The sequence below is a fragment of the Anopheles merus genome, chromosome X, assembly GCF_017562075.2.
Source record: "Anopheles merus strain MAF chromosome X, AmerM5.1, whole genome shotgun sequence".
NCBI classification, from domain to species: Eukaryota; Metazoa; Arthropoda; class Insecta; order Diptera; family Culicidae; genus Anopheles; species Anopheles merus.
Window position 1 is genome coordinate 14,418,445 of NC_054081.1, and position 17,787 is coordinate 14,436,231.

Below are 17,787 nucleotides of genomic sequence, written 5' to 3' on the forward strand. Positions count from 1 at the left end.
CAGTCAGTTGTCCTCAACACACCTGTTTGTAAAAAGAAATAAATAATAATAATATAATTGAAAACTGTTTCAAAAAAAACATCCTGTATCCATAGCAAATCACCACGACCAGTGCTGCAAAATGTCATGAGTATCACGAGATTTTCACCAACGATAATAATGACCATATCCGTGGTAGCTTGATGCTCATTGCTGACAGTCAATCGAATTGCGTCATGACATGTGAATTCTTGAGTCCCACGCGATACTCTGACTGGCAAACTTAGCTTAATGCCGGCTGTGAACAGTGCTGCCAAATGCCACTGTTTCAGTCATCAACACTCATGACTGAAACAAAGCTCAAATCAGATCACGTACACAACTGAGATGATCAGTGCCGATACTCAAACAGTTGGAGAATCAATCACATGCTTGGATATATTTTGTTGAGCACCCAACTCTTGGTCACTCACTTGGTCACGACATTTTTGTCGGCGATAATCACGACATTCTTGGAATATACTTGGCTCTAACTTGGGCTCTAACAACAAAATGAGCATGCTTTCTCCCTCTATCAGTTTTGATTATCTGTCGGGTCAAACAGAGCGAGAAAATATGCTCATTTTGTTTCATGGAACCACTCGCACGCACTGCATATCTCCCATGACCATCGCGATAATCACCGACTGAAAATGTCGCGACCAAGTGATTGAACACGAGTTGGTTGCACACAATGTCACCAAGCATGCGATGGTCGCACCAACTGTTTGAGGCTCGCCTCTGATCGTCACAGTAGAGCTCGTGACACTGACATGATTTGGTTTCAGCCGCAATTTGTTATAACTATGTCAGTGATGGTCGCAAACATGTCTTGAGCATGTATTGGTGACACCAACCGTTCTGAGTATCACCTCTCATTATCACAATTGAGTACGTGACGCTGATATGGATTTTGTTTCGGTCAGATTTTTTATGACAATGACAGTGACATTTTGCAGCACTGACCACGACTACCTGAAGAAAATAATTATCAGCTTTTTTTAACAACAATTGCAACTCAGCATTGAAAAACCCTGTCCCGAATCATCATTTAACGACTATTTGCTTTACTAACAAGTACGACCCGCACGGCCAAAACGTTAAATAATATTCTCATGAAATTTCCTCCCCCCTACTCGCCTCCTCTTTCATACCACTCCCTTAGAATTTCCACCGCCTCAATTTCCCCCTTTTCGGCTCGGTTAAAAATAGAGACGACACATCCATACAGAAAAATACACGTGTGTGTTTTGCCTCGTGTCTGTCTGGTTTGGCATTTTTGTTTGCATTGGAAACAATCCGTGCGCCGGCTAACCACCCGCTCCAGCCGCCGGCCAGTTGCGCTCTGCGTCGAGCTATTTTTGACGTCCCGCTGCAGCAGCTGTCTCTTCCTCATCGTTGTCCGTGCGCGAGGAGGGGATGTGCAGGCGATGCTTGGCTTGGGCAATCGTGCAGCGTGCGGCCACACCAGTTGCACGACAAACGCCCGTCCCGACTGCCGAGCGAATGATCTTGCACGAGACGGCGTAGCGTGCTGTACCTTTGTGCTCGTGACCGCGTGCCAGACCGGTTGGGGTGTGCGTGTGTGGTTGTGATCTTTTGTTTGATCGTACAGCGTGTTGGTATTTTGTCGCGCCAACTGTCATCGAACCTTCGTGCAGGCAATTTCCGTTTGAAGCGCCGACCGAGAACGATAAAAGGTCTTGAAGCAGAACCAGCGAGTGTAGCAAAAGGATTCATCCGTTTTCCTTTTTGTGTGTAGTTTGTGGCCAGAGTGTGGTGTGTGGGTGAGAGGACCATCGCTGCATGATGCAGGGCACGGGTCGTGGAGTGAGCTTCCACTATCTAACCGCGATACTGCTGCTAGTGCACGCCCTTTGCGGATCAGTCGATGGCAAGCGTGAAATTCCCGTCGGTGAGTGTGCTCAACCTGTGTGTTTGTGTTAGTGTACTGCATCTTCACGCGAATCTAAACGCGTCTACGATAAAAAATTCCTTCAAACAACTCCTCCAATCAAGCCAGACAATCAAAGCTCCAATGTCCCAATGTGCTCTGGATGATGACAGATCTGTTTTTTTTTTCTCTCCGGCTTTTCCCCGCACCCAACCAGGTGCCATCTTTCACCAGGTCTCGGATCACAGCTACGAGTCGGAGATCGCGTTCCGGTACGCAGTCGAGCGCGTCAACATGCACGAAAAGCACTTCGAGCTGGTGCCGATCGTGCGCTACGTGTCGCCCGAGGACAGCTTCCGGACGGAGCGCAAGGTGTGCGAGCTGGCGGCGGAGGGCGTCACGGCCGTCTTCGGCCCGTCCTCCCTGCTGACGGCCGGCATCGTCGGCTCGATCTGCAAAACGCTCGAGATCCCGCACATCATCACGCACTGGGATCCGGAACCGCTCGGCGGCATCGAGGCGGAGCTGCGGGCGATGACGATCAACCTGTACCCGGAGGCGGACGTACTGTCCCGGGCGCTCGCCGACCTGATCGTCGACTACAGCTGGAAGAGCTTCACCATCATCTACGACTCGGACGAGGGGCTGATGCGGCTGAAGGACATACTGCAGATCCACGGGCCGGCCGATGCGCCGATCACGGTGCGGCAGATCGACGACGATCCCGACTACCGGCCGCTGCTGAAGGACATCCAGTCGTCGGGCGAGTCGCACATCATACTGGAGATCCGGCCGGACCGCATACTCGAGCTGCTGCGCCAGGCGAAGGAGGTGAAGATGCTGGAGGAGTACCAGAGCTACATCATTACGTCGCTCGATGCGCACACGATCGACTTCGAGGAGCTGCGGTACTCGCGCTCCAACATTACCGCGCTCCGGCTGATGGACACGAAGAGCTTCGACATCAAGAATGCGGTGCACGACTGGGAGCAGGGCGAGGCGCGCATGAAGCGCCCGTTTCGCGTGTCGCCCGAGCACGTGCACACCGAGTCGGCGCTGTACAACGATGCGGTGAAGATATACGCGACCGCGATACGGGAGCTGGACGCGACGGAGGAGATCACCCCGGCCAGGCTGTCCTGTGGCAGCAAAAACCTGCGCCAGTGGCCGTTCGGGCTGCGCATCGTCAACTACATGAAGGTGGTGGGTATAGGAAGCACCCACACAGGGGTTTGAATATCACGATAAACGCCTGATTGTGTACCTCTGTGGACAGAAAACCGAGCACGGAATTACCGGGCCCATCATCTTCGATGATTTTGGCCGGCGGGCCCACTTCCACCTGGACATCATCGAGCTGAGCAAGGACGAGGGCTTCAAGAAGATTGCGACCTGGGATCCGACGCACGGCGTCAACTACACCCGCAGCCAGGGCGAGGTGTACTCGCAGATCGTGGAATCGCTGCAGAACAAAACGTTCATCGTCGCGTCCCGCATCGGTGCGCCATTTCTTATGTTCAAGTAAGTGATGTGCGTTGGTGTAAATGACGATCTCCAAGGCACTGCCATCCTTCACCTCGCAAGAAACATTTCATGTGCTTGTTACACTTAAACCTGTCTAAATAATGATTTATTACGAGTGTGCTAAGCTACAAAGTTTAAGCATGTTGTCTTTCAAGATTGCCTGTTAAAACTCTCAATTTTAGTTGATTTGATGTCTGGGTGAATGGGGCTTTAATCAACCTGTAACCGTATTCTAACCAGTGCTGCAAAATGTCATGAGTATCACGAGATTTTCACCAACGAAAACAATGAACATATCCGTGGTAGCTTGATGCTCATTGCTGATAGTCAATCAAATTGCGTCATGACATGTGAATTCTTGAGTCCCACGCGATACTCTGACTGACAAGCTTAGCTTAATGCCGGCGCACGCATAATCATGATTTTTTCTGGCTGTGAACAGTGCTGCCAAATGCCACTGTTTCAATCATCAAAACTCATGACTGAAACAAAGCTCAAATCAGATCACGTACACAACTGAGATGATCAGTGCCGATACTCAAACAGTTGGAGTATCAATCACATGCTTGGTGACATTTAGTTTAGCACCCAACTTTTGATCACTCACTTGGTCACGACATTTTTGTCGGCGATAATCACGACATTCTTGTAATATGCTTGGCGCGTGGGTTCTAACAACAAAATGAGCATGCTTTCTCCCTCTATCTGTTTTGATTATCTGTTAGGTCAAACAGAGCGAGAAAACATGCTCATTTTATTTCTTGGAACCACTCACACGCAAAGCATATCTCCCGTGACCATCGCGATGATCACCGACTGAAAATGTCGCGACCAAGTGATTGAACACGAGTTGGTTGCACACAATGTCACCAAGCATGCGATGGTCGCACCAACTGTTTGAGGCTCGCCTCTGATCTTCGCAGTAGAGCTCGTGACGCTGAGATGATTTTGTTTCGGCCAGAATTTGTCATGACTATGTCAGTGACATTTTGCAAAATTGATCACAGCAAAAAAAAAGTCGTGATATAGTGACTGACCAAGCGATGGTCGCAAACATATCATGAGCATGTATTACTCACATCAATCGTTCTGAGTATCACCTCTGATTATCACAATTAAGTACGTGACCCTGATATAGATTTTGTTTCAGTCATATTTTTTGACATTGATAGTGACATTTTGCAGCACTGTAACCGTATTCTAACACACGTTTTAGAACTCTTCATTTGAGACTAACGCCCGTGTTAAACGTGAAATTTTGAGTTTGTCTGCTATATTTAATGTGGAACAAAATATCGTTTATCGTTCACCAAAAGGAAGGGAATTTAATTACTCAACTACATAGACTATAAAACATGTTAAAATAATTAATCAAATGGGTTTCCTTGTGATTCCCCACTTTGTTTTTGGTAATAAAAATGGCCAGCGGGGAATCACAAGGAAATGCATTTAATTCATTACAGGGTTTCCCAAGTCAGTTTCGAATGTAAACGTTGTTGTTTCAATCTTCACATCGACAAAGTTATAAAAAAGGTTGCGAAAAAGTGTGATTATTAGACTTAGAAATGAATGAATTTAGCCTTATTGGCAAAACAGAAATTTGTAAGTCTTTAATGTCTCCACATTTTGTCTTTTTGCAACAATATTATTCTTGGCTGTTGAAACACAAATGAAAAGATTGCAAATGTCTGTTAAACAACGAATCGTATACACAACTCTATGATACGTGTATATAAACTGCTGAATGGGTTGTTGCCTGACTACCTAACCACAAGAATCCATAGAGGGACAGATGTGCACTACAATATGGCATTATTTGCTGGGATGCCAAGGCTTGATGCGCGGGTCACATTAAGAATTGTTGTATATGATAACTTATTTTGTTAACTGTGTAGTTATTTTGATCTCTATTTTTGTTTGTGTGTCTACTATTATTAGCTTGATGTAGGTTAAAGACTATTCGCGTAAGAAGTTAGTGTAATCTGTTTCTGTAGAAACAATCTCCGTTCATCAGTACCACGTTGGTGATGATGATGATTTTCATTTATTCTATTTTTCAAGTTAAAAAATAAATAAATAAATAGAATAAAATGAAAGTAGACACTATTTTGAATGAATGAAAGTAGGGGTTGAAAGTAGAATGTGCACTTAATTATTCACCGCCTCCAAGATGTTTTTCAACAGCTGTCGAATGATGCATTTGTTTCATAATAAAATTTCAATTTATAAACATGATTTTCAACACATCACAAAGAACTATCAAACACAATCCAGCTTGAGACGTATTTAAAATCATCCTGCAGAAATGAAAAATTATGATGATGGAAATGAAATATCAGAGTGATGTGGAATAATATTTCGTATGAGGTTGTGAGGTTGACATTCGAATGTGACTTGGAAAACCCTCTATCACGATGTATTTCAACTGTGAACATTTTGTTGGCATAGATTTCTGCCCAAACGCGACTGATTTTGTCAGGAAAATATCAATACAACATTTAACAATAATGCTTAAACAACAATCTTAATTAATCTTAAAGATATTATTATGATTTCATTACTGTGTTAAAAAATGAGTACTAGATTTTTGTTTATATTTCCCTCAGGGTCAAGCGCTTTTTGTTTACATTTTTATGACTATCATATATGATTGCCATGGCCTTCCGGGAATCGTAATTGAATATAAACAAAATAACAGGTTTAATAAAAGCAATTTTGTTTTGCTTTGTTTTGACCATAAAATCGGGAAAACATCAGTTTGATATTATGTATAGATTTGTTTTCAACAGGTTGCTTAAATGAAAAGCGACCATGAAAACAACATATGTAGACATTTAGATAATGAACCGTCTACTATAGGACTACTATAGTAGTCTACTATAGGTCTACTAAACCGTCTACTATAACTCACATTATTACTAAAATGTATGTGGCTACACTATATTGGACGAAGTAATAGTTAATTTACGTTTATATTCTTGCTATTAGATAATTTATGGGTATTAATGAATTATTCTATCATAAAGAAAAAAACAAAAAAAATCAAAAAAGTTTTAAAGCATTTTGTTGAACAAAATATTATGATAATACCCTGCCTGTTACAATATATTAAAATTTAAAATCATTTATCCTTGGCCATCATACATGATAACCATGGCACTAACAATGTCAACAGAGTTCTGTAGATGGCTTCTTTCAATCTTAAGTGAGTATTATTATAGTTTTACTACGTCGTACAAGACATTCGAATGGAAAAGGAAAACTTTAAGAATTAATCGTAACAACGTCGTTCAAGCTATGATTAGATTTTATAAGCTCAATGGCCTCATATGCCTTTGTTTCTTTTTGTTTTCAAACAGAGAGAAAAAGGATGGCGAATTCCTGGAGGGCAACAACCGGTTCGAGGGCTACTCGCTCGAGCTGATCGATGGGATTTCGAAAATCCTCGGCTTCCAGTACCGGATGGAGCTGGTGCCGGACGGGAAGTACGGGTCGTACAACAAGGTGACGAAAAAGTGGGACGGACTCGTCAAGTATCTGCTGGACCGTGTAAGTGCGCAAACGTCGGATTTCTCAGTCCCAGAAGTTTGCAATCCAACTCAACTACACCCGTTTTGCAGAAAGCGGACCTGGCCGTTTGCGACCTCACGATTACGTACGAGCGAAGGACGGCCGTCGACTTTACGATGCCCTTCATGACACTAGGTTGAGCTTTAGTTCTGCTAAATATCCTACTGCAGGAATCTCATCTGCAATGCTCTTTCGCGTGTCCTTCGCAGGCATCAGCATCCTCTACGCCAAACCGGTCCAGCAGCCGAAGGATCTGTTCTCGTTCCTGTCGCCCCTTTCGCTCGACGTCTGGATCTACATGGCGACCGCGTACCTGGGCGTCTCGGTGCTGCTCTTCGTGCTGTCGCGCATGGCACCGGCCGACTGGGAGAATCCGCACCCGTGCAAGCAGGACAACGACGAGGTGGAAAACATCTGGGACATGTGCAACGCGCTCTGGCTGACGATGGGCTCGATCATGGGGCAGGGCTGCGACATCCTGCCGAAGGCGATCTCGACCCGGCTGGTGGCGGGCATGTGGTGGTTCTTTGCCCTCATCATGCTGTCCTCGTACACGGCCAATCTGGCCGCCTTCCTGACGATGGAGCGGATGGATGCGACGATCGAGTCGGCCGAGGATCTGGCCAAGCAGAGCAAGATCAAGTACGGCGTGGTGATGGGCGGCAGCACGATGGCGTTCTTCCAGACGTCCAACTTCTCCACGTACCAGCGCATGTGGGCCTCGATGGAGTCGGCCCGCCCGTCCGTCTTTACCAAGAGCAACGACGAGGGCCGGGACCGCGTCATCAAGGGCAAGCGCATGTACGCCTTTCTGATGGAGTCGACCTCGCTCGAGTACATTACCGAGCGCTACTGCGACCTGACGCAGATCGGCGGCCTGCTCGACTCGAAGGGGTACGGGATCGCGATGCCAGTCAGTAAGTAGCACGTTCGTTTTAAAACAATCAGCCACTTACGACTCGTTCGCTTCTTTGCAGACTCGCCCTACCGCACTGCGATCAGCGGAGCGGTACTGAAGATGCAGGAGGAAGGCAAGCTGTACCAGCTGAAGACGCGCTGGTGGAAGGAGATGCGCGGCGGCGGCCAGTGCACTGAGGTGCCCAACTCCTCGCAGGAGAACGAGCTCGGCATCGGGAACGTGGGCGGTGTGTTTGTCGTCCTGGCGCTCGGCTGCTTCTGCGCGTTCCTCATCGGCATACTCGAGTTCCTGTGGAACGTGCGCAAGGTCGCGGTCGAGGAGAAGGTGACGCCGTGGGACGCGCTCAAGGCCGAGCTGAAGTTTGCGCTCAACATCGCCGTCACGTCCAAGCCGGTGCACAACACGCTGAGCGAATCGACGGCCAGCGGCAAGAGCTCGCTGCGCTCCAAGTCGGAGTCGCGCCGCGGCTCGGAGCTGGCCGGACGGGGCAACAGTGTGCGAACGGCCGCCAGCCTGACCAACCTCGACAAGGACGGGTTCGCGTTCGACAAGCACTGAACCGTCTGCCCCTGGGGCGGGCAAACAGGCGAAAAGCAATTGTTGTGCCACCGTAGCAAGCTCGCACAGCTAAAATCACTCCAAAAAAAAAGACAACACTTTTCTCTAGCCCATCGCTTCAAAATTCCACCATTGGTATTACTACTGTTAGCGAAATGCATGGTACATTTATTCGAGTAAATAAAAAAACAAGCAGTACAAGCAAAGTACGCGTACCGAGGTGTCATTGCTTCTCTAAATTGCTCCGGTGTAGCGAGTCTCGCGTGCCCTTTCGACAGCCCCTGACAGTCTCGAACATTAAACTAATCGTCGCATTGCTAACACACGTGCACAGCAGTCGCCTGACCGTGTGCAATTGGCGCTACAAGCGATGCCAAATGCAGCCTAGCCGATGGACATGTCCCTGAGCTGGACTGGACACGGGGCTACACGCGGCTTTACTGGTTGAGGTACTTCTCCAGCTCGTTGCGCATCTCGAGCGGGCTGGTGGTGGGTCCGTAGCGTCCCACCGGCTGCCCGTTCCGGTCCACCAGGAACTTGGTGAAGTTCCACTTGATCGCATCGACCAGCGTGCCGCCCTGGCGCTGCTTCAGATACTGCCACAGCGGGTGCGCATCGTCCCCGTTCACGTCCACCTTCGCGAACAGGTCGTACTTGGCGCCCCGGCCGACAGCGAACTGCTTGATCTCGGCGTTCGTACCCGGCTCCTGACCGCCGAACTGGTTGCACGGGAACGCCAAAATGCGCAATCCTGTCACGGGAGAAAGAAAGAGAGAGAGAGTAAATGAGAAAGTGAATGGCTGAATGGCTGGAGGAAAAGAGTGAAAACTTTCGCCGTCGTAGATGCTACAAGCGACGGGATAATTAACGCCAGAGTGAGCGGGTTTCGTGAAAAGCGGAAAGTTAAATAATAGCGCACAAGTTTGGATGCAAAGTTACCACAATCCGCCATGCCAGTACAGCCCCACGACCGTACGCTTTGTGTAGGTGGGCAAGTGTGACTTTGTGAGAAGTTTGCGCTTTCACAGGCGGTAAGACGATTTGATTAACGACTAGCTGAGCTACTCTTTTCGTATGCTGTAGTAACTGGCAGCGAGTAGGGCAAGTAGTGAGTTGATTTATCGAATCGGAATCCGAAATCGACTCCTTTCCAACAGAGGGGGTGCATTAAATTGATGGGATGAGTAAGGGTAAGTGAGTGAGTTGAATACAATAATTCTAACAAAAAGTTTAATCCCAGAAAGATATGAGTTGACCCGGTGAGTTGCAACCTAAAAGAGTGCATCGGAGAATTTCGCAAAATATCAAAGAAATCTTGGATGGTTCCTTTTTATAAAAAGTATAACACAACGGCTGCCATCAACTACAGGGCCATTACTTACAGGGTTGCTCAAGCTAGCTCAACATCGCAACTCTATTTTTCGAACACGCTAAACGATTGTGAAAATCGTACATACAATTCGAATCCGTAAACTCTTTTCGATTAAGTATCTGTAGGTTTTGAACGCGTAAACTCAAATCTGGAAAATCTATGTTGGCTGTCTTGTCACCCATTATACATTTTCCAGATTCGAGTTGGGATTTTACGCATTCAAAACCAAGTTTTAACTAATCGAAAAGAGTTTACGGATTCGAATTATATGTAAGATGTTGAAAATTGTTTAACGTGTTCGAAAATTAGTGTCACGATGTTTAGCTGGCTTGAAAAACCCTGTATGTATGTGCCATTGCCAAGGTGTACCAGCTAGTGCTGTATAAACCTCTGCTAAATGCATGCTCCAGCTACCTAAACCCGTATCAACATGAATTTGTGTCGAAAAAGTCGACTACCACGACTCTGGTTGAGTTTGTGAGCTATTGTACTAGTACAATAAATGACGTAGCACATTTCGATGCTAATTATTCAGACGCATTATTCAGACCTGAAAGCAGCATTTGACTCTCTAGTGAGCAGTAGTATTTGACTCTCTACCTCACGCAATTCTTCTTGCTAAACTAGATAAGCTGGGTCTTTCCTGCTCGCTCCTGGAGGCTGGCTTAAGTCTTAGCTAATGAATCGCTCATATGTCGTCATAATTGATAAGCACATGTCTGAAGAAATAGTCAACAGGTCGCTTGCGCCACAAGGAAGCAATATTGCCCGCTTCTTTTCATCTTATTCGTCAACGATGTCACCCTCGCTTTACCTCCCGACAGTGTCAGTCTGTTTGCTGACGACGCAGAAATAAGTGTGCTTGGTGTGGTTATCAACTGCTTGGTGTGGTTGTCCGCCACGCAACCCTGAGTGTATTAAGGCTGTCTACAATAGTATCGTTCGTTCGGTCTTAGAATATTCGTGCGTAGTCTGGAGCCCCACTACTGCTTCTTCAATTGCTCGACTTGAGGTGAGTCAACGAAAGCTCACGCGATATACCCTAGGCTTATTTCCCTGGCAGGATCGCAATAATCTTCCTCCGTATGCTGCGCTGTGCCGTCTACTATGCCTTGAGCCTCTCTCAATAAGAAGACCCAATGCACAGTGCTCTTTTATCTCTGGTCAACTAAATGGCTCTAACGATTCGATATTTCGATAACGACTACGCAACATACCGATCACTTAGGACTAGAGAGCCTCTAAGGGTTGTCTAGCCTCGCTCCAACGCTGGTAAGGTCTGACCCTATGTTCCGCATGTAGGCTACCGAACATACCGATCACTTAGGAGTAGAGAGCCTCTAAGGGTTGTCTAGCCTCGCTCCAACGCTGGTAAGGTCTGACCCTATGTTCCGCATGTAGGCTGTATTCAACGCTGTTTCAGATTTATTTGACTTTAATATGCTCCAAAGAAAGTGCCAGGGGCTTCTGCCGTGGCGGCAGAAAACTGTGATAAAAAGCTTGATTTTGCAATGTAATTGTTTGTACTGTTACTAATCTTAATCAGGCCATATGGTCCGTTGAAGATGAACTAATAAATAATAATAATAGAGGAACTAATAATAATAATAAAAATAATAATAATAGTACTCTAGTGTAACTCACAAAACAGACCTTCTCATATCTCAAGTAGCGAGCCTATACGTGTTGCATACTACAAAAAAGTAGATAGAGCTCAAGTTATCAGTTGAAATAACTCAAAAGATTCACACAATGATACACTCCAGAGAAGATTGGCAATGCTTTTGAACAGCTTTCGCGTTAAAAAAATCATTTCAAGAGCTCCAATAATTAATTCCCGAGAAGAATTGCCAGAAGATTCGTAAACCCCTGTATCCGAAAAGCGTCTTGGTGGCAATATGTTTTACAGGCAAGTCATTCCTGATTGATTCCGATTATAAAAATTAGTGAACATGATTGGCTATATTAACTATCGCTGAAAAAATCCAAACAAACATCAATGCACAGACTCCTCATTTGAAAAGAGCATCAAAAACCCGGAGCCTTCTATTCAATATATTGCACAAAAAACCCCCCGAACTCAATATGCTGCAAAGGACAGAGAAACAAAGAAAACACCCACATACACTCATACATACAAATTAGTTCACACACAATTTTCCACCCCATCGCTCGCACAATACATCGAGAGGGCGCTTAAAACGTCGTCTCCGTCGACCAGCTGGCTGATGATTTGCGTTCGCGTTCACCGTCCGGCTTGACCACGGTGCCAACCATCACAGCTTTGCTAAATCGTGCGAAATCGCCGTCCACCCGTCCACTCCTCACGGATTGGGCAAGCTCGAGAAAAACAAAAACCAAGACAGGCTACGTCCAACGCCAATGCCAGCAATAAATAAACGCCAGCCCAGCATGATCCGCTACGCGTGCTGCGGATGCACTTGCGGACGGCGCAACAAAATGCTGGACTGCCGAATCTCCGTTCCGTTTGGAATGTTATTTTAAGCTTCCACGAGAGAGATAGAGAGAGACAAAAAAGCAAAACCAGACCGTGTGACGCGTTCCTTTTCCTCCCGGTTTACGTCATTCGATGGTGGAGGTTGGCGAAGGTTTTATGTCCCTGTCTGACGTTTGAATTCTTCCACACATCAAAAGACGTGTTGTAAATTCGAAATTCAAAATTAAACTACCGGCCTGCCCCGTGTAGGTGCCGGTTGTAGTATCATTTTTACCCTACTTTTGCGAACGTTATTCAAGCCCCCGACCAGCTCGACCCCCACCCTAGAATTGCAACACAGAAACCTCCGGACACGTGCTCCGGGTTTCAGATTTATTACCCCGGGGCCGGTACCCAAGCAACACTGGCAAAACTTTCTGCCCATCTCCAAGCCCGCAAGAATGCAAACAAACTTCCTTTTGGGTGTAATTTTCTTCCCTTGCCGCATCTGCACCTTCCCTGCCCATCCAGCTGGGCCAGCAATTTTGGCGCTCGGGTGCACATGTAGTGCCAAACTAGCAGCCCAGGCAGCCACAAACACCACAAGATGAAAGTATCCCAGCTGCTCGCCAATGCATTTCGTTGTGCCAATCTGTACGTTTGCCCTTGGGAATGTTTCTCCCAGCCGCCTGCTTTCACTATTCTCTCTTCACCACACACAAACACACACACTACGTGTGATATTCTCGTGCCGGATGTGGTGCACAAGCCACACACCGCACCGGGAAAGGGGAATGAAAAATGGCCCGATTTTCCGGACGGTTGATTGTAACGCCCGCTGCACGAAGTGCAAGCGTTCGTAGCCGTGCGTTGGCCATGATTCAGCGCGTTTCGGCTGCTTAAGAAGCTGTAAAGTTGCGGCAATTGCATACATTTAGGCGCATCCGTGCTCTTACCCTTCGCCTCGTACTCCTTGTACAGCTGGTTGAACTCCTTGTAGTGGCCGTCGGTGTAGCCACAGTTGGACGCCACGTTCACGATGATCAGCACCTTGCCGCGGTACTGGCCGAGCTGCACTGGCTTCCCGTCGATGTCGTTCGCGGTAAAGTCGTACACGGAGGAGGCCACCTTCCCGTCCGCACCGGCAACCGGTGGCTGCGCCGCTGAGCAGGCAGCCACACTGAACGATGCGGCCACATGAAAACAAAGCAGTAGCGAACGAGAAAACAAAATTGTCTGATTAGGTGGTTTGAAAACAAATAGAGTAACACACAAAAAATCCTGCCCCGCTGAACCCTGTGCGCGGTGTAAAACAAAAAAAAAGTAAAAACCAAAGTCGTTAATTAATTTCCCTTTCCTCTCGTGGGCCAAATCATGGTAGAAAGTTTTCCAAATCTCTGAAACGATGCGCGAGACGGGGCACAGATTGGCCTAGAAAACTTTGCACCCTGCCGAAATCAATCTTTGGATGTCGAGTTTTGTCTTACTTTTTTTGAGTTTGGTACCTGCAATTGTTCTTCGAAAGGGACTTTTGGATCGTGTGATTTTTTTTTTTTGCTTTCATTTCCCGACAATTTGGCCCAAAGTTCCACATTACTGGGTGTTGTTGAGTTGTGCTTTCATTTTACTAAAGCACACAGCGCACGTAAACTGCGTGAAGTTAGACAAGATTTAACCTATTAGTGTGCAAGTAGCTGTGGCTGGCAAGGAACGCAGGGCAAAATAGGGAAGGCACGTAAAACTTTTCCGCACCCACTTGCAAGACCTTGAACACATCGCCTGCGGCGATGCTATTGATTGATGCGTCGATCTGGAAAATTTGAACCACGCAGAGCTCAGCTGATACTCTTTTGTTTTCCTGCTAGTTTGTCGGCTTGATTACAGCCCCTTTTTTGATGGATCATTGTAACCTACAAGTTTTGCCCCGAGCAACGACCGCAACCTCTCTCGCCGCAAAAGCGCACGACTTACCCGGCCGGTGAGGAGAGCAAGTTGATGGCAACCATTGCCGTGCCGAGCAGCCCGACGGTAGCACCGACGGCAGCACCGCGCGGTCCAGTTAGCAGGCGGCGTCCCAACAGAAACATGCTTCAGCCGCTTTTCGTACAAGCGAATCCAATTAGAGGGTGATGTTGGCCTCTGCTCGTTTGCTAGTTCTTAGTCTAAGAGAAGAAAGGGAAAGAATTAGATAAAACTATCGGTTGAAAACGGGAAAGACATAAATTTTTGAGGAAAATTTCGCCTTAAAGTATGCAGTGAACATAACACCGAACGCTAAGCAGCAATCAAATGAAATTGATTTACCGAAACAGCGCCTAAAAGTATCCTCCGCGGGTAGCACGTCAAACAATTGAATAAATAGTACTGATCCACATGTTGCACACATTTCAGGAGTAAATAACAATCACACGCTGTTGCAAAACGACCCTACCCCTGCAACACCCCCCCCCCCTTCCTTTGCCCACGCACGGTCCAAAAAAAGATACCGATTCCTCGAACGGTGGTTAAAAATGGTCCCGATAATGGTGTTTTTCCCGGGACCGGATGGAAGGAATCAAAGCGCACCAGCGAGTGCTTATTTTTGGCTCCCTTTTAATGCTACCCCCCCCCCCTCTCCCCGTACATGCCCTTCCGATCTGTTAATCTGTACCCACCGCTGGCACAGAGAGGGCGGTGCGCCAAAAAAGGGAATTAAATTAAATTCTATGAAATTCAATTCTCTCGACACCGCGTCCGACGCGAAAGCGTCAGCCGCCCACCGTGACACCCTGTGGGCGAAATGGAATCGAAAATCGTACCGACAAAAATGGAAAGCAACGGGAAAAGGGGATTTTGAACAAAACAGAATGTACAACAACAGTTAAAATACTTTTTTTTACATTTGCATAGCATGCTTGCTTGATTGTGTTTCCATTTAACTTAACCATTTGCACTCTAAAAAACGATGCACGAAAGGTAAGAAAACAAGGAAAGTTTTTAAAAATACATTTTTCAGAACCAGCTACTTCAAATATTTTCATCCCTGCACAGGCAAGGAAGGAATAAAGTGAACGAAGCTACCGGAAATGAGAACATCTCAACGGGGAAGAGAAAGCAAAGAAGCCAAACCCCGAGCGTAACAATCTAACGCATCACACAAGCAGCTCGGCACTGGCACCATTGCTCCTCGGCTAGCGGCTGTGTGCAGAACTTTCGCAACGGCAATGGAATGTGTAACGCTCCAGCGTGTGCACCTTTCTTTTCTTGCGCTTTTTTGCTTTTGTTTCTGTGCGCAACTATTTGCAAGAAAAGCGGGTCGAATTTTTGCTCCAGTTTTCTCGTTCCCTTGCACACAAACACACTGCGAGGCGATGCAAGCGATGCGATTCAGCGGCCTCAGCAGTGCCCGGGTACAGAGGTTTATTGATCGTTAAACTTTTCTCCGTCCTTGAAACCCAACGCCCGCAAGGGGTGTGAAGCTGGGACGGAGGGCGAAAGAGAAACGAGCGGCAGAAAGGGGGGGGGGGTTCGTAAAGTATCCCCCAAAGGAACGTTACTGCGATTCGGGTTCTATGGATTCGACCGTGGCGAGGGTGTGCAATTTGTGTGCAGCACGTTGCGGCGGGCAGGCGAAGGTTTTGGTGGAAAATGCAGCTGCTGCCGTGCTGCCCGTTCCCGGCAAGTTTGGTGCCGCTCGCTCGCGCTCGTGTGTGTTCTCCTGGGTGCAATCGTGCAAATGGTGCTCCAAGCCGAACAACAAACACACCGTGACGCGTAGGAACAAATGTTCCAACCCGGCCGATCTCAGCTGGGTTGATGATTCTAACCCCTGGGGAGGGGCGAGAAAAAAAACGGAAAGACATGTTCAAGGATGAAGAGCCAACAAGGGGTCTAAAAGCGTGTGGGAGGGGGAGGGATCAATCGCTGGAACGCTTTCACCATAAAATGAAATGAAAATCATTGGAAGGATCATAGCTTGACTGGCAAGAATGATTCGAAATCGTTGCACAAAAATGCTGCTCAAAATGAAACAAATAGGCGATTTTTTGCAGCAACGCTTCATAACGCTTCGAAAAGCCTTTGATGTGAAGCAAATGAGTAAATCCGAATGGGAGAAAACCACACCAAGCCAACTAAGCAAGACCACCATATTGCATACCTTCAGGCGCTTATCGAATAATGCAATTCCAAGTAGTTGAGATCGCCTAAAAGTAGGCAATGCGATTACTCAGCAAATAAAGTGCCATAAGACAGAGGGCGCCATCATGGACAGGACGAGAATGCTCAAAGGCTCGTATCGGTTGAGCCTTTTTAATAGATTCACATTCCTAGATCCTTACCTCGTCTACACGCCCGCTCTATTCGTAATCGGCCGATAACATCCGTAGAGCGTCACGTTAGCCCTGCCCGGGGATGGAAAAGCTACGATTGGAACGATAATACGAATTGACAATCGGATAATCGACGAAGGACATAATTGATTTCAAGAAAATTGCACCATTGGCACAATAATTTAATCATTTTTCAGACTCATTTAACGCACTGCATGCTTGAAGGCGACGAATGTCCATCAATTATCGAATGGAAGATGGGATTTTACAGTAAGGACAGATGGGTTACGATTTTAAGCTGCTTCAGTAGTTGCTTTACTTTTGAGCAGTTTGTGGTTTTGTGTGCTTTCATTGTGTCCTTGGTGCATTTTTGGTTGCATGGGCAAATGATTTGCTGCTTCTAGAAAAGATATCTGCTCTTTATACTCTAATTTCTTTTAGAAAAAAACCATATTTTGTTCCCCTTCGGTCTCAAACATTCAAAAGCCTCCCTTTTAGGGAGCGATACAACAAAACCAGTTGCTAGACCTCAGCAGCAGACAAAGCTGGGACAGCAAGGCCGAGCAAACAAACAAAAATATTAAAAAAAAACAGAGCACCCGTTCCCGCGTCGTAGAGCAAATGACGCTTAAATATACTTCCAGCTTGTTGCCGTATTTCGTCGAAAACGTGCCTCAAAATCGCATCGCTTACCGGAGTGCAGGGCGAGAGTAATTGTGAGAAGAAAGAAGCCAAAAAACGACCACTCACACACAGCCACCACGAGCGAAAGCGAACCCTCGCCTCAAACCTGCCTGCCTGCCTGCCGCCGTCGAAATCTATACGAAGCTCGGCACGCACGAACGCACTCACAAAGGGCACTGAACGGGCACTACCGCTGGAGCCCTTCAATCAAGCTCGCTCCGTTTTCCCTTCAATATGGCGCGCAAGCACAAAACAAATGCGTGTGTGTGTGTGTGTGTGTGTGTGTGTGTGTGTGTGTGTGTGTGTGTGTGTGTGAGCATGTGTACGGTGCAAAGGTATGTCAGCCCCGGCTGGATCGGTTTTGTGGAGAGTTTTGCAGCCTCCAGCAGGGCTTGGTGTCCTTCGTGTGCCTAACTTTACACACACACACACACACAGCAAAATGGGCAAGTCAATGGCAGCAACATCTTTCCAGGAGCGGTTTGAGGAGCAGGAAAGAGA

General features: G+C 47.0%; 2 protein-coding genes across 3 annotated transcripts in view; one reads left to right on the plus strand and one right to left on the minus strand.

The window, feature by feature from the left end:
- Window positions 1-1,468: 1,468 nt before the first annotated feature.
- On the plus strand, window positions 1,469-8,576 carry LOC121598778 (glutamate receptor ionotropic, kainate 2-like). The gene is made up of 8 exons (XM_041926059.1): window positions 1,469-1,718; window positions 1,781-1,933; window positions 2,130-3,115; window positions 3,189-3,433; window positions 6,796-6,985; window positions 7,057-7,141; window positions 7,216-7,923; window positions 7,984-8,576. Exons 2-8 carry the CDS (start codon window positions 1,825-1,827, stop codon window positions 8,481-8,483), a joined length of 2,823 nt encoding a protein of 940 aa, XP_041781993.1. The 5' UTR covers window positions 1,469-1,718; window positions 1,781-1,824; the 3' UTR covers window positions 8,484-8,576.
- A 49-nt stretch (window positions 8,577-8,625) lies between these two features.
- Window positions 8,626-17,787, minus strand: part of LOC121598787 (probable glutathione peroxidase 2) — an 85,779-nt gene continuing 76,617 nt past the window's right edge. For both annotated transcript variants that reach the window (XM_041926079.1, XM_041926087.1), the window contains exons 2-4: window positions 14,264-14,454; window positions 13,249-13,472; window positions 8,626-9,234 (exon numbers count right to left, since the gene is read on the minus strand). In XM_041926079.1, the coding sequence (XP_041782013.1) occupies window positions 8,921-9,234; window positions 13,249-13,472; window positions 14,264-14,379 (654 nt within the window). In that variant the 5' untranslated portion in view covers window positions 14,380-14,454 and the 3' untranslated portion in view covers window positions 8,626-8,920. The remainder of the gene's footprint in view (window positions 9,235-13,248; window positions 13,473-14,263; window positions 14,455-17,787) is intronic.